The sequence below is a fragment of the Rousettus aegyptiacus genome, unplaced genomic scaffold (genome assembly GCF_014176215.1).
Source record: "Rousettus aegyptiacus isolate mRouAeg1 unplaced genomic scaffold, mRouAeg1.p scaffold_m13_p_16, whole genome shotgun sequence".
NCBI classification, from domain to species: Eukaryota; Metazoa; Chordata; class Mammalia; order Chiroptera; family Pteropodidae; genus Rousettus; species Rousettus aegyptiacus.
Window position 1 is genome coordinate 47,694,001 of NW_023416291.1, and position 13,562 is coordinate 47,707,562.

General features: G+C 49.4%; 2 protein-coding genes across 2 annotated transcripts; both read left to right on the forward strand.

The window, feature by feature from the left end:
* Positions 1–6,066: 6,066 nt before the first annotated feature.
* LOC118612396 (tripartite motif-containing protein 60-like) lies at positions 6,067–7,461 on the forward strand. The gene has a single exon (XM_036233365.1). It carries the CDS (start codon positions 6,067–6,069, stop codon positions 7,459–7,461), a length of 1,395 nt encoding a protein of 464 aa, XP_036089258.1.
* Positions 7,462–12,079: 4,618 nt separating this feature from the next.
* LOC118612397 (putative tripartite motif-containing protein 75) lies at positions 12,080–13,562 on the forward strand. Its single transcript, XM_036233366.1, has one exon. The coding sequence runs from the start codon at positions 12,153–12,155 to the stop codon at positions 13,560–13,562; it is 1,410 nt and encodes a 469-aa protein (XP_036089259.1). The 5' UTR covers positions 12,080–12,152.

Here is a 13,562-nt window from a genome sequence, read left to right on the forward strand (position 1 = left end):
GCTCTATTAGGAAGATCCTGGCACAGGACTGAAAGTCAAGTCCTAGCAGCGTTTACTCAGGTAGCAGCTGAAAAAAAGTCCTTTGTGTTTGAGATTACCCAGGATCCGTCCGCATATCAGAATGTTTTGAAAACTACACACCCTGCTTCCCTCAACCCAATTTTTTAGTAAACTCTCTGAACAAGTCGGCTTCTACTCACCTCCCTTCCTGTGTCCTACCAGCTCTAATACCTTCCCCTGACTCTCTCCAAAGGCCTCAGGAAAAGACACTCTCTACAGGAATGTAAGAGCAACTAGGCCAGGTTCTGACCTTCTGCATGAGCAATCAGTGGGCTCCACAGGGAAGGGAGGGGCCGTGAGTACCAGGTGGGGATGGGGGGGTCCTGGGAGCAGCATCCAGGCTGGGGATGAGCTCCCCACAGCCTCAGGTGAGCAGGACTCCGGAAGGAGCCAGAACCTCTTGCAGACCTGAGCAGGAGAACCACAGCTAGCAGCCAGGGCTGAGAGTGGGGTGACCTGGAGAGGGGCTCCACCATGGCCCCAGGACGCAGGAAAGGTGTTATTGCAGTTACCTGGGAAACAGGGAACTCAGCCTGCTGCCAGGAACTTCAGGAGTGACACGGGATGATGTCCTGTGACTGATACCCTTAAGCAGCTTCCCTCCATGAGGAGCCAGAGGAAGAGGCAGGAAGAGAAACCCCCTTGTGAGAAGCCAAAGAGAATGACCTGGAGCTGTTGTGGCTCCTCCAACCACCAGGTTAGGCCCTCTCCCCTCCCCCCAACCCTCACACCATCCCGCTGAACAAGCTGCAGTCACAGGAGGCAGTTCAGAAGCTCCCCTGAGCCCCTGAGGGTCAAGCTAGAGATGATGCAAAGGAGTTAGAAATGCAAGTTTCAAAATCATTCCAATTCCTTTCGAAAGTGGAGATTCAAATAGGGGAGTTGTTACACTGAGTTGGAATGATTTAAAAGTTTGCTAGGAAAAGTGAGAGAATTCTTTTTAAATTGTAGATTGAAGACAATATGCTTCAAGGAAAATCTGAATAAAAATGAAATAAAATCTTCAAAGCTTCTGTACACACTAAAAATACTTTTGATTAAAAGAGCAGAAGTGTGTGCAGTCAAAACTGGAATTACTCACAGACATGGAAAATACAACAGGTCTGAAAACCTAAACACTTCGGCAACCTTTTCAATATGATTTAAAGAAAAAAAATGTATCAGGCGTTCTGAACAATATTTGAACATACAGAAAATGATCAACCTACTTGATGTTGAAACTGCGAACCCCAATCTTACCACCTCAAAGGACAGAAAAGGTGTGACATTAGAAAAGATAATGCCAAACTTATCTTGCAATCTCAAGAACTTGACTTTTACCTTCCGTCCTGAGTCTTCGGAGGGTGTTTCCCGCCGGCGTTATTGGCAGGTAGAGGTATGACACAATGGTGAAGGGGGCGTAGGTGTCTGTGAGGGATCTTTCCTCAGAACTACTATGACTTTGCCACATCCAAAATGCATCCTGCTCTGGTCTTACATCTGTGTTGCGCTGGAGACAATACAATTTCTGGACTGAAAGTTGGGAGACGTTTCATTTTGTAACTGGAAGAACAACTCTCATATCTACACTTACACTCTCACATATAGAGAAAAACGTAGGTCTTGTTTTTATACTGGACCTACTTCGGACCTTCCAAAGTTTCCTCAAACTGTTTTCACTTAGCAGGGAAATTCCAAAGCAGAGGAAAGTAAAGTCCCGAGTCATCAACAAAGTTGTCAAATACACGCATGTCTATTTTGTCAAACCTTATTATCTACTCATAAATGTATGTGTTCTTGAATTTACGCTTTAGAAAGATAATCTGTTTCACAGAGTCATAACATACAATGAAATAATTTGCTATTATTATTTTGGGTGCTGCTTATTTCTCTCATCTGTACTGTGATGTTAAGACTTGATCCAATGACCCTGTCATGAAACGCAAAGGCCTGATTATTTTACCCATGATACTTTTTAAAAAAATGTTTGCGTATATCCTATAGAGCAAAAGATTCATGGTCTGCCTGTCTTCTCTGAACGAGAGGCATCTGTCATTTTGCCTCTACCACTGATCAAAGACAGTTCCGAACTTTATCAGAGACCCGGTGGTCGACAGTGAAACAGGTTCTGGATGTGTTTAGTTTTCTTGATCTGTCAGGATCATGACCTCGCTGCCCCGTCTCAGACTGTGCCTTCTTGCCTGCCCAACCAAAGTCTGCTTTGTTTTTTCCTTTCTCAAATGTGTGCGATCCCCAGGTTTGTTCTCATTGTTCCATGCTCAGATAACACCTTTGGTTCTTCACCTCTGGGCCTAGGGGCATACAGAGTCCATCAGACTATTTACCCCCAAACACATAGCATTAATATCCAACCGAAAAGTATGGGGTGGAAGCAATCCAGTCTTCCCTAGGGGCTCAACAGAGAAAACTTGGGATTGCTTGGGATACACGGAGACTCTCATACTGGTACCGGACTCTCCTGTTCTGCCCATTGCTCCTGCTAATTTCATCCACAGGGAGGAGGAAAACAATTAGCTCTGCAGTTCTAACTTGGGTCTTCCTGAGCTCGTAAATCCCAGCCGTGCATCTCATTGAATGACTCGCCTAGCGAAGTTTTTATGAGCTCTCCCTAGATGTGAGGCACTGTTCTCTAGGAGCGTGCATGCGAACCACATCTGCAGGGTTCCCCACTGTCAGAGAACTGACAGTCCGGGCAGCAGAGGCTCATAATGAGGCTTGAGGACTTTGTCCGTAGAAACGGCTGTGTCCAAAGGTTTTCTTTAATGAGCAAAACTAACACCCGTCTTGCAGCAACTTTCCAGTGAATATCATTTCTGCTTATTTGTTGGAATATGTTTTCAAAATTAGAATAATATACATAAATTTGGTAAAAATTCACCCATTAGTAGGACACCTCGAAAATGAATTGCTCTCTCATCCTGGAGGGAGGTTGCCCAGCCGCCTGACTCCTTTGCAGCACATCTATCGGTAAGTGTCTTCAGCATCCTTCAAAAAAAATCCTATTCATGTGCAACACACACGCATGGACATTTTTTGCATGGCTTGTTTAATAATACGATATGAGCCTATTATGCGCCGTGTTCTAAACTTTGCTTATTACACTAAATATCTCAAAGCTACATTACATGTATTGCTTGTAGCATTCACGACCTCTTCCACCTAAAGGCAAATGAGATAGGGTGTAATTGTGAGATTATTTTTGAAAGAACCAGTACTGTCCTCTTATCTTTCTCGTAAAGATTTTTATTTTAAATTCCGTTTCTTCATCAGCAAAGATGGGATTAAAGCACGTTGATGGGATCATGGGAAAACCGCAAAGGTGCTAACGAGGTCATGCTTATTAACTCAGCGGCCGTTGCTCTTGGTCTGATTGAATCACAGGACATCGGTCCCCACCCACCCACCAGCAACTCTGAACAGCCTGTCACCCGGACCCACCCCTCCCGCGGCGGGGGAGGAGTCACCGGGCTTTGCTTGGCCGGGTCCTCATAGCTCCACCCTCCCTGTGGTACATATAAGTGCGAGGGTCACCTTAGGAAGCGCACAGCTGGTGCCACCCTCGCTTCTGAGACGCTTCTCGGAGACCCACTTCGTAGACTCGCCCACAGCAGCGGGGACCAGGTGAGCGGCGACCAGGTGAGCCGGGACCACGTGCAGCGCGGGCAGTGGGCGCGCTCAGAGCCGGGGTTTCCTGCGCGGCTTCCTGCGCGGCTTCTCCGGGAGGGGCCTCTCTGGGTTCTTGTTTTAAGATACGTGTATTTATTATGGTTTGGGTCCTTCAGTGAGCCTTGTCCTAAGTCATCTAAAAGCTTGCTGAAAATGCAGACCCTGCGATCGCAGCCTGCCCTAAGGGGCGATCATTTCTGCGTGTGGCAAAGTGCTCAGAGGTGCTGGCGTGAAGTCACCGGTGGAATGCTCTCCGAGAATGTCTCAGTGTCTAGTGTCAAACTCTTATTGTTTAAACCACGTGTTCCGAGAGGGTTATCTAAATTTATGTTTATGCTGAAAGGGAAAGTGAGTGTAATTGTCCTTACTCCACGTGTCTCTTAAAGAAAAGAACCCATCCCCAGAGACACAGGTGCTTTGAAATAAGCCCTGGGACCCGCATGACAAGCAGATGGAACTCTAACGCCCACCTTGGTCTTTCCTTGATCTTAATTTAGCTCCATTCAGGAGATTTGGGGCCTGAGGATGGGAAGTAGGAACAGGGAAGAAAATGGTCTCGGAGTGGAGGGGTAATGGGACAGGTTCGAAACAACCTAAGGAAAAAAGAAATTGAATGGATCTGAGAATTTTTGATGAAGGGAAAGATGAAATTTAAAGAAAGGATTTAGAGAAACTGGATTGGCTAGAATAGAGTAGAGACGGACTGAAATAGAATCCAAAATGTAAACCTTTGGCAGAAAAAATAAACATTATTTTATAGAAAATTTTATATATCTATTATAAGAGAGAGAATATTATAGCGAATCCATGTATAAAGACCTCATGTGCTTTAATTGTAAACTTTTTACCATTCCTTCCCTGGAGTCCTACCAACTTCTTCCCATTTTTGTGAAGGAAATGCCTAGACATCATAAGATTTCACTTGTAAACCTTTCATTATATATTTCTAAAAGATTTATATGCATGCTTTGAGTATTATTTATTCTCTCAGCCTGAAACAATTGTCATGATTTTTTTATCCTCAGAAATCCAAATTCCAAACTGAGTTTTAATCGTGTATTTCACAATGAAATGAAATTACGTTTATACATCATAATTGGTGAGTACGTCTTTAAGTCTACTTTAATTCTCATATTCCTCCTCATGGTTAGTTTGTGGGGTTTTGTGTGAGTGTGTGTGTTGAAGAAACATGGTCGACTTTTCAGTGGAGTTTATCACAGCCTGAATTTTACTTATTACTTACTCAGTATATTCATTATGGTTTATCTGAGACAGAACCAATAGTACTCATCTAGAAAGAGGTTTATTTACAATGATTGGCACGCAAGGCTGGCAGGCCGAGAAATGCCACGATCCGCAGTCTGCAGCTGGCGTCCAGGGCACACGGTGCTGTGCAGAACGAAGGCCCGGCAGCGTGAGAACGGGGGTGCAGCTCCAGTCTGGGTCGCAGGGCTGAGGGCCAGGAGCGCCCAGGAGAGGAGGTGGACGCGCTCAGTGCAGCAGACGGTGAATCCGATCCGCCGCCTCCCAGCGTTTGCTCGCCTCAGGCCCTGGCTGGATCGGGTGATGCCCACCCACGCCGGGGAGGGCCATGCGCCTTGCTCATCCGCACACTCAGAGACGGGTCTCTCCGCAAATCCCCTCGCTGTCGCACCCAGAGCTCGTGTTGCGCCAGCTCTCCGGGGATGCAGAGGCCCAGGCCAGCCGACACCGAGAGTCGCGGGCTTGTTCCTCACGTTTCTCCATCCTGTGCGCTGCCTGTAGATGAGCGGGCGGGCCTCTGCTGGGTGAGATTAGGTCCACTCTCCTGGCTAAGCTTCTTCACGCATAGTGTGTGTGCTCCCTCGGACAGTTCTGTGACATGGCTGCCAGTCTTTCTTGTGCTGTTTGCAGCCAGTGATGAATTTGCCTAAATCGATGAATTCATTCAGAGTTGCAAAACAGATGATAAGTCTTGATTGCGAACTGCTCCTTAAATGCTGTCCTGAGAAATGATTTTGTCACCTTTGAGGGACTCTTACTTAGTACGGGACGGAAGGGTCACTGCTCACGGAACTGTCCTTTAAATGGCAATGTCCTTTCGTCCGCAGACCCCATATGTGACTTGCATTTTGTGTCTTTTCAGACAGACCACGACGACTTCACGGCTGACCTTCAGCTTGGGAGGAAGAGCATTGAATTCGGAGGGAGAGGCCGACGGGAAGGTCGCCGGCTGGCGGCTGGGACTCCTCTCCGAAGCTCCTGCCGCCTTCCGCAGCGGAGAGTGACCCGCGGAGCCATCGGCTGCTCGCTTCTCCCAGCTCCGAGCGCAGAGTGGCCCGAGACGGAAAGGCCTGCACAATGGCCTCCGCGGTCTCGCCGGCCGACCTGCAGGCAGAGGCCAGCTGCCCCGTCTGCCTGGATTACCTGCGGGACCCGGTGACCATCGAGTGCGGGCACAACTTCTGCCGCTCCTGCCTCCAGCAGCGCTGGACGGGCCTCCACGTCCTGCCCTGTCCCGTCTGCCTCCACCACTGCCCTGACAGGAGCTGCCAGAGGAACGCCCAGTTGGGTCACTTGACCGACGTCATCAAGCAGCTTGACAGCTCGAGGAGGAGGAGGAGGAGGCCGCGGGAGACGGCCCTGTGCGAGCGGCACCGCGAAGCGCTGGTCCTGTTCTGTGAGAAGGACCTGGAGCTCCTGTGTCCCCAGTGCAGCGTGTCCCCCGCCCACCAGCGTCACCCCCTGACGCCCACTGCGCGAGCTGCGGCCCGTCACAGGAGGCGGCTCCGGGGCCACGCCGAGCGCCTGCGGGAGCAGGTCGAAGAAGCCGAAAAGGGGCTCGACGTGCAGGTGTCGCAAAGATTTGAATTGCAGTGGAAGGTGGCAAGTCAGAGGCAAAAACTGCAGTCTGAATTTGAACAATTTAATCATTTCTTCAGGAAGGAGCTGGATGTGGTTCACATGAGGTTGCTAACGGAAGAGTCGGCCATTCAGGAAAAAGTAATCGAAAAGAAAAACCAAATGTTAGACCACAGTTCCACCTTAAAAGTTCTGCTGAATGAAGTCCTCAGGAAGTGTTTGCAGACAGACCTGGACTTACTGACGGGCCTTGGCAGTGTGTACAGCGCGTACGAAAACCTGGAGGCCCCCGCGCCACTCTCGTATGCGTTGAAAGAGGAGGTTTGCTCTCTCCCTCCGCAGTATTTTGGCCTGCAGAACATGATCGACACGTTTCAGGAAGATCTGACACTTGATCCTGACACTGCTCACCACAACCTCTTTGTCTCGCAAGATCGAAAGACTGCCCTGTTTCAGATGACGACAGCACATTGTCATCCGAGCCCCCAGGCGTTCACTTCTTACCCGGCAGTCCTGGGCTCTGAGCGATTTGACGCTGGCCGGCACTTTTGGCAGGTCGAGGTCAGAGGCGTCGGTGAATGGTCCTTGGGTGTGTGCAGGGAATCTTTCCCCAGAAATGCTCACGTGTCTCCGTCCCCAAGCAATGGCTGCTGGCAGATTCAGCTCTGGACTAGCCCACGTGACGCATGGCATTCGGTCCACGTCCGACGGATCGGCGTTTTTCTGGACTATGAGTTGGGAGAGGTTTCCTTTTATAATTTGAAAAATAGATCACATCTGTATACGTTCCGTGAACGTTTTGCCGAGAAACTTCTGCCCTTTTTCTCTATCGGACCTTCCTCAAAATCACTTAAAATGAGTATTGTCAAAGACGAACACCGAGCCACCTCGTAAACTAGTCTATGTGTTCTGTGTTCTTCCTGTGTTAATTGAAAGTCCTCGTAATAAAAACCTTGATCCCCTTTTAATGTGTGCAGATGTCCTTTAATCAATCGTCACCCGTCTGGCTTCACCCTGTGCCCCGCGTGTGGGCAAAATGTCAGAGCGGGCTGGGTGCTCCTTCGCAGAGCTCAGGGGCGGTTCTAAGCCAGGCACTGTCCCCAACCACCCAAAACACCCACGCCCGTTGCCTTTCTTCTTTCTCCCAAGCCATCGTTTGACCTGGTAGCCACCATGTTGTCCATATAGAGCCTCACTGAGTGACCAGGACACCCATTTCATCCCCTTTCGGTGTGTCTGTGGCATTATTGGTCTTGACACCAAAGCCAACTTTCGAGTAGCGTGGGTTTTGCCTACACGGCACGACCGTGACGGTGGTACTTGGAATACTGTGGGCTCCCAGTTTCATTCTTGGGGTGTTCTGATCCCAGGAAGCGTGGTGTGTTTGTGTTTGCTTTCCAACTCCCGTAAGACAGGCGGTTTTATCCCTCGCTTTCCGAAATTATCGTGTCGTATTTGATTCCCCATTTCTCCCTGGAAAGGCATGAAATCTATTGGAAATTCCTCACGGTTTAAATATTTACAAAAAATAAAAGTATGACACTATTGGTTCTTCCAGAACATTATCTACCACACATGGATCTCATTTGTCTTTACACTGAGGAGGCACTAAACATTCATAAACAATACAGAAAATAGATGTACATTGGCAAATATGAAAAATAGTTCCATATATACTTTTAAAAGTTCAAAAAGAAAAGGACATAGTACATGCATAATGTAAAATAAACAAAGGAAAAATATATGCTTATATTTTTGTGGATAAATAGTATGTTCCTGGAAAGATACCAAAGAAACTTAAAAGCTGTAATGCTGAAAAGTAGCCTGCAGGCCCTATGGTCTGGGGCTAAAGACCAAAGTTCTCTAGCCATAGCCAAATCTTTTGGGTTTGAATCTACCACTTACATGGTGATGGAGGCGGGATGAGGGGGAACACTCAATCAAATAAATAAATAAATGAATAAATAAATAAAATAAGGTAATTGCGCTCAGGCTCACTCTAAGATAGCTCTGATTACTATGAAGATTTCTGAGTTAATACACAACAAATACTATTTTAAAAGTGTCTTGCATATCGCAAGAACAAGTTACATACTTGCTATTATTACTTTGGGTGCTGCTTATTTCTCTCATCTGTACTGTGGTGCAAAGACTTGGTCCAATGACCCTACCATGAAACGCAAAGGCCTGATTATTTTACCCATGATACTTTCAAAAAAATGTTTGTGTATATCCTATAATCCAAAAGAATCGTGGTCTGCGTGTCTTCTCTGAACGAGAGGCATCTGTCGTTTTGCCTCTACCACTGATCAAAGACAGTTCCGAACTTTATCAGAGACCCGGTGGTCGACAGTGAAACAGGTTCTGGATGTAGTTAGTATTCTTGATCTGTCAGGATCATGACCTCGCTGCCCCGTCTCAGACTGCGCCTTCTTGCCTGCCTAACCAAAGTCTGCTTTGCTCTTTGCTTTCTCAAATGTGTGCAATTCCCAGGTTTGTTCTGTCCTTCTATGCTCAGATAACATCTTTGGTTCTTCACCTCCGGGCCTAGGGGCATACAATCCATCAGATGGTTTACCCTCAAACACATAGCATTAATATCCAACCGAAAAGTAAGGGGTAGAAGCAATCCAGCCTTCTCTAGGGGCTCAACAGAGAAAACTTGGGATTGCTTGGGATACACCGAGACTCTCATATTGGTACCGGACTCTCCTGTTCCGCCCATTGCTCCTGCTAATTTCATCCACAGGGAGGAGGAAAACAATTAGCTCTGCAGTTCTAACTTGGGTCTTCCTGAGCTCATAAATCCCAGCCGTGCATCTCATTGAATGACTCACCTAGCGAAGTTTTTATGAGCTTTCCCTAGATGTGAGGCACTGTTCTCTAGGAGCGTGCATGCGAACCACATCTGCAGGGTTCCCCACTGTCAGAGAACTGACAGTCCGGACAGCAGAGACTCATAATGCTGCTTGAGGACTTTGTCCGTAGGAACAGCTGTGTCCAAATAGGGAATAAATAAAGGTTTTCTTTAATGAGCAAAACTAACACCTGTCTTGCGGCAACTTTCCAGTGAATATCATTTCTGCTTATTTCTTGGGAAATATTTTCAAAATTAGAATAATATCAATTTAGTAAAAATTCACCCGTTAGTAGGACACTTCGAAAATGAATTGCTCTCTCATCCTGGAGGGAGGTCGCCCAGCCGCCTGACTCCTTTCCAGCACAAGCATCCATAAGTGTCTTCAGCATCCTTCAAAAAAATCCTATTCATATGCAACACACACGCATGGACACTTTTTGCGTGGCTTGTTTAATAATACGATGAGCCTATTATGCGCTGTGTTCTAAACTTTGCTTATTACACTAAATATCTCAAAGCTACATTACATGTATTGCTTTTAGCATTCACGACCTCTTCCACCTAAAGGCAAATGAGATAGGGTGTAATTGTGAGATTATTTTTGAAAGAACCAGTACTGTCCTCTTATCTTTCCCGTAAAGATTTTTATTTTAAATTCCGTTTCTTCATCAGCAAAGATGGGATTAAAGCACGTTGATGGGATCATGGGAAAACCGCAAAGGTGCTAACGAGGTCATGCTTATTAACTCAGCGGCTGTCGCTCTTGGTCTGATTGAATCACAGGACACCGGTCCCCACCCACCCACCAGCAACTCTGAACAGCCTGTCACCCGGACCCACCCCTCCCGCGGCGGGGGAGGAGTCACCGGGCTTTGCTTGGCCGGGTCCTCATAGCTCCACCCTCTTAGTGGTATATATAAATGCCAGTGTGCCATGCGTAAGCACACAGCTGGTGCCACCCTCGCTTCTGAGACGCTTCTCGGAGACCCACTTCGTAGACTCGCCCACAGCGGCAGGTTCCAGGTGAGCGGCGACCAGGTGAGCGGGGACCACGTTCAGCGCGGGCAGCGGGAGCGATCAGAGCCGTGGTTTCCTGCTCGGCTTCTCCGGCAGGGCTTTCGCTGAGTTCTCGTTTTAAGATACGTGTATTTATTATGGTTCCGGTCCTTCAGTGAGCCTTGTCCTAAGTCATCTAAATGCTTGCTTCATACACCGATACCGTGATCCCAGCCTGCCCTAAGGGGCAACTAATTTCTGTGTGTGACAAGGCGCCCAGAGGTGAGGTGCTGCTCAGAGGCCAAGCATGGAATCCCTCCAGGGAGTCTCCGTGAGGGCCGGTTTGTGTAGTACAGGCCGGGAGAGGTGGGCGTGTTTGCTCTGTGTACAGACAAAGAGTGGAGAGATTAGAGCTTTGGGACCTGTATCCCTGGTACTCAGACCCTCCATTGACTGACTAGATCTTCTTTTATCGAATCATCTGCCCGCTGACAGACTAAGAGTATAAGGAGGAGTCCCAAAGGCATTCAGTTTCTAAGGGAGACCCAGAAACCTGGCCAAGATTTTAGTCACTCATCAGCTTTAGCCAGGGGCTGAGGAGATCATTGGAGGTACAAACATGGTGGGGATCACATGGAGGTCACAGCAGAAGGAGATTGAGATTCCCAACATGTGTGCGAATTTTCAACATTGTGGTAAGCAAGACGACCCAACATGGAGGTCACCTTTTCGGCCTCTTGGCCTCTATAGAACCAGCGACTGTGAGAGAAAGCTCAACTCTCTGGCTAGTAGCTCACCAACTTGAAAGGCTAGTGTGTATGTGCTTTCTAGCTTTTTTTTTTTTACATCGAATTCCTGAACTCAGATTGCGTTCTGTGCCTCATGTGATCATCACAGTTTTCCTACTTGGCGTGGCTGGTTTTCAGAGTAAATCTAATTTGGTCCCAACCCCATCCACTTAGGGTACACAGTTTGATATATCCTGCATTTCAGAAGCATATATGAAAAACAAGTAAATTTGGCACATGAAGAATTCGGTGCTATCAGAAATAACTGTTGTAAGCCAAAAAAAAAAAAAAAAAGAAAGAAAGAAAGAAAAAGAAAAAAGAAGTTCCAAATCCTTTTCTGAGGTTTTTCAAAAGTTCGAAATGGTTAAAGTTGGGATTTTGCACTTGTTAACCTGATTCTCTTAAAGTATTGTACCCAGGTCCCCCAGATAGTATGTGACTAAGGCTGAAACCTAACGCACATTTTCTGCAGTCCTATGCAGCGCCCTGTGGTGGATGTGGGTTTTGGTGGATGTGGGCCTGGGGAAAACAAAGCAACTGTGGCCTTACGGGTGGCAGTAAACAGGACCACCAGATAAATAAGTAGGCTATCTTACATGAAATTATATTTTCTCATTTTTCCGCCCCCCCACAGGAGCCAGTAGGTACTTAAGAGTTGTGACTGCTTTCTGATCCGGAGAATTGCTGAGCTCGGCTTCACATCCTCTGAGCTGCCAGTGGAAGCTACTTCTCCAACTACTCTGTGGCCAGCTGCAGGTGGACAGAGAGCTCCTCTGGGCACCCACTTCTGCAGGTAAGGAGCTTATAGGACACCAAGGGCAAAAGAGACGTTGACAAAGAGAATTTAGGGCAGGAAGGGAGAGCTGAGGGTGCGGAGGGGGGATCCTGCAGAGCCCGGACTCCTGAAGGACCCATCTCAGTCGCCCTCCGTTCAGGGCCCAATGGCGGTTGCAGCAGCCCTGGCTGGACTCCAGGCGAACATCAACTGTCCCGTCTGCCTGGACGACCTGAGAGACCCCGTCACCATCGAATGCGGGCACAACTTCTGCCGCTCCTGCATCCAGCGGTCCTGGGCCGACCTGCGCGACAGATTCCCGTGCCCCGTGTGCCGCCACCCATGCCAAGACAGGCACCCGAGGAGCAACGTCCAGCTGGGAAGGATGGTGGACATCGCCAGGCTCCTCCAGGTCACCGGGAGCCAGGAGAGGCGGGAAGACAGGCGCCTGTGCGAGAAGCACCATCGGGTCCTGAGCCTGTTCTGTGAAGAGGACCTGGAGGTGCTGTGTCCCCTGTGCGCTCAGGCCCCTGACCACCAGGGCCACCAGGTGAGACCCACCGAGGAGGCCGCCTCGCATCACAGGCGCAAGCTCCGAGGCTACCTGGAGGCCCTGCGGGTGCAGGTGGCCGACTTCCTGGAGCTGGAAGCCGCCCAGGACAGGAGCCAGCGGGGCCTGAGCGCGCAGCTGCGGCGCCGCAGGCGGGAGCTGGCCTCGGGGTACGACCACCTGATGCGGTCGGTGGAGCACGCGCAGGAGGTGGCGCTCTCCAGGCTGGCGGAGGAAGAGAAGGACATCCAGCTGAAGCTCAGCGCCAACATCGTCGCGTTTTCGCAGCACATCTGCACCCTCAGAGGGCTGCTCACGGAGGTGGCAGAGAGGAGCGTGATGGCCGACGTGCCGCTGCTGGCGGGTCTCCGGAGCGTCGTCGGCAGGTGCGAAGGCCTGAAGTCGCCGGCTGTCTACCGCGTCCAGGTAAGGAGAGAAGGGTGCCGTCTTCCCCCGCAGTATTCGGCTCTGCAGAAAATCATACAGACGTTCAGAGAGGAAGTGACTCTGGATGCCGAGACGGCGCATCCCCATCTGCTCGTGTCCGAGGATAAGAAGTCCGTGGCCTTCGTGAGGAGGAAGCGAAGACTTCGCCGGAATCCCCAGGGATTCATGGCCGATGCGGCCGTCCTGGGCGCTGAGCGGTTCGACCGCGGCCGACACTACTGGGAGGTCCAGGTGGGCGACAAGCCCGAGTGGGCCGTGGGCGTTTGCGGGGACCCCCCGTGCAGGAAGCGGAAGCGGCCCGGGGCAGGACAGGACAGACTGTGGACGATTCAGCTGCAGGACGGCGACTACGTGGCACGAGGGTCCGCACCTGTCCCTCTGGTGCTGAAGGAAAAGCCCCGGGGCATCGGCGTCTATCTGGACTACGAGTTGGGTCAGATCTCGTTCTACAGCTTGAACGACAGGTCCCACATCCATTCTTTCCTGGATCGGTTTTCCGAAGCCCTGAAGCCTTACTTCTGTCCGGGCCGGGACCCCGAACCCCTTACCGTCTGTGCCGCGAGAGACGACGAAGGCTGA

What these genes read in the sequence shown, in the direction of transcription:
- LOC118612397 (XM_036233366.1), top strand. Translation starts at nt 12,153, where the DNA reads ATGGCGGTTGCAGCAGCCCTGGCTGGACTCCAGGCGAACATCAACTGT.
- LOC118612396 (XM_036233365.1), top strand. Translation starts at nt 6,067, where the DNA reads ATGGCCTCCGCGGTCTCGCCGGCCGACCTGCAGGCAGAGGCCAGCTGC.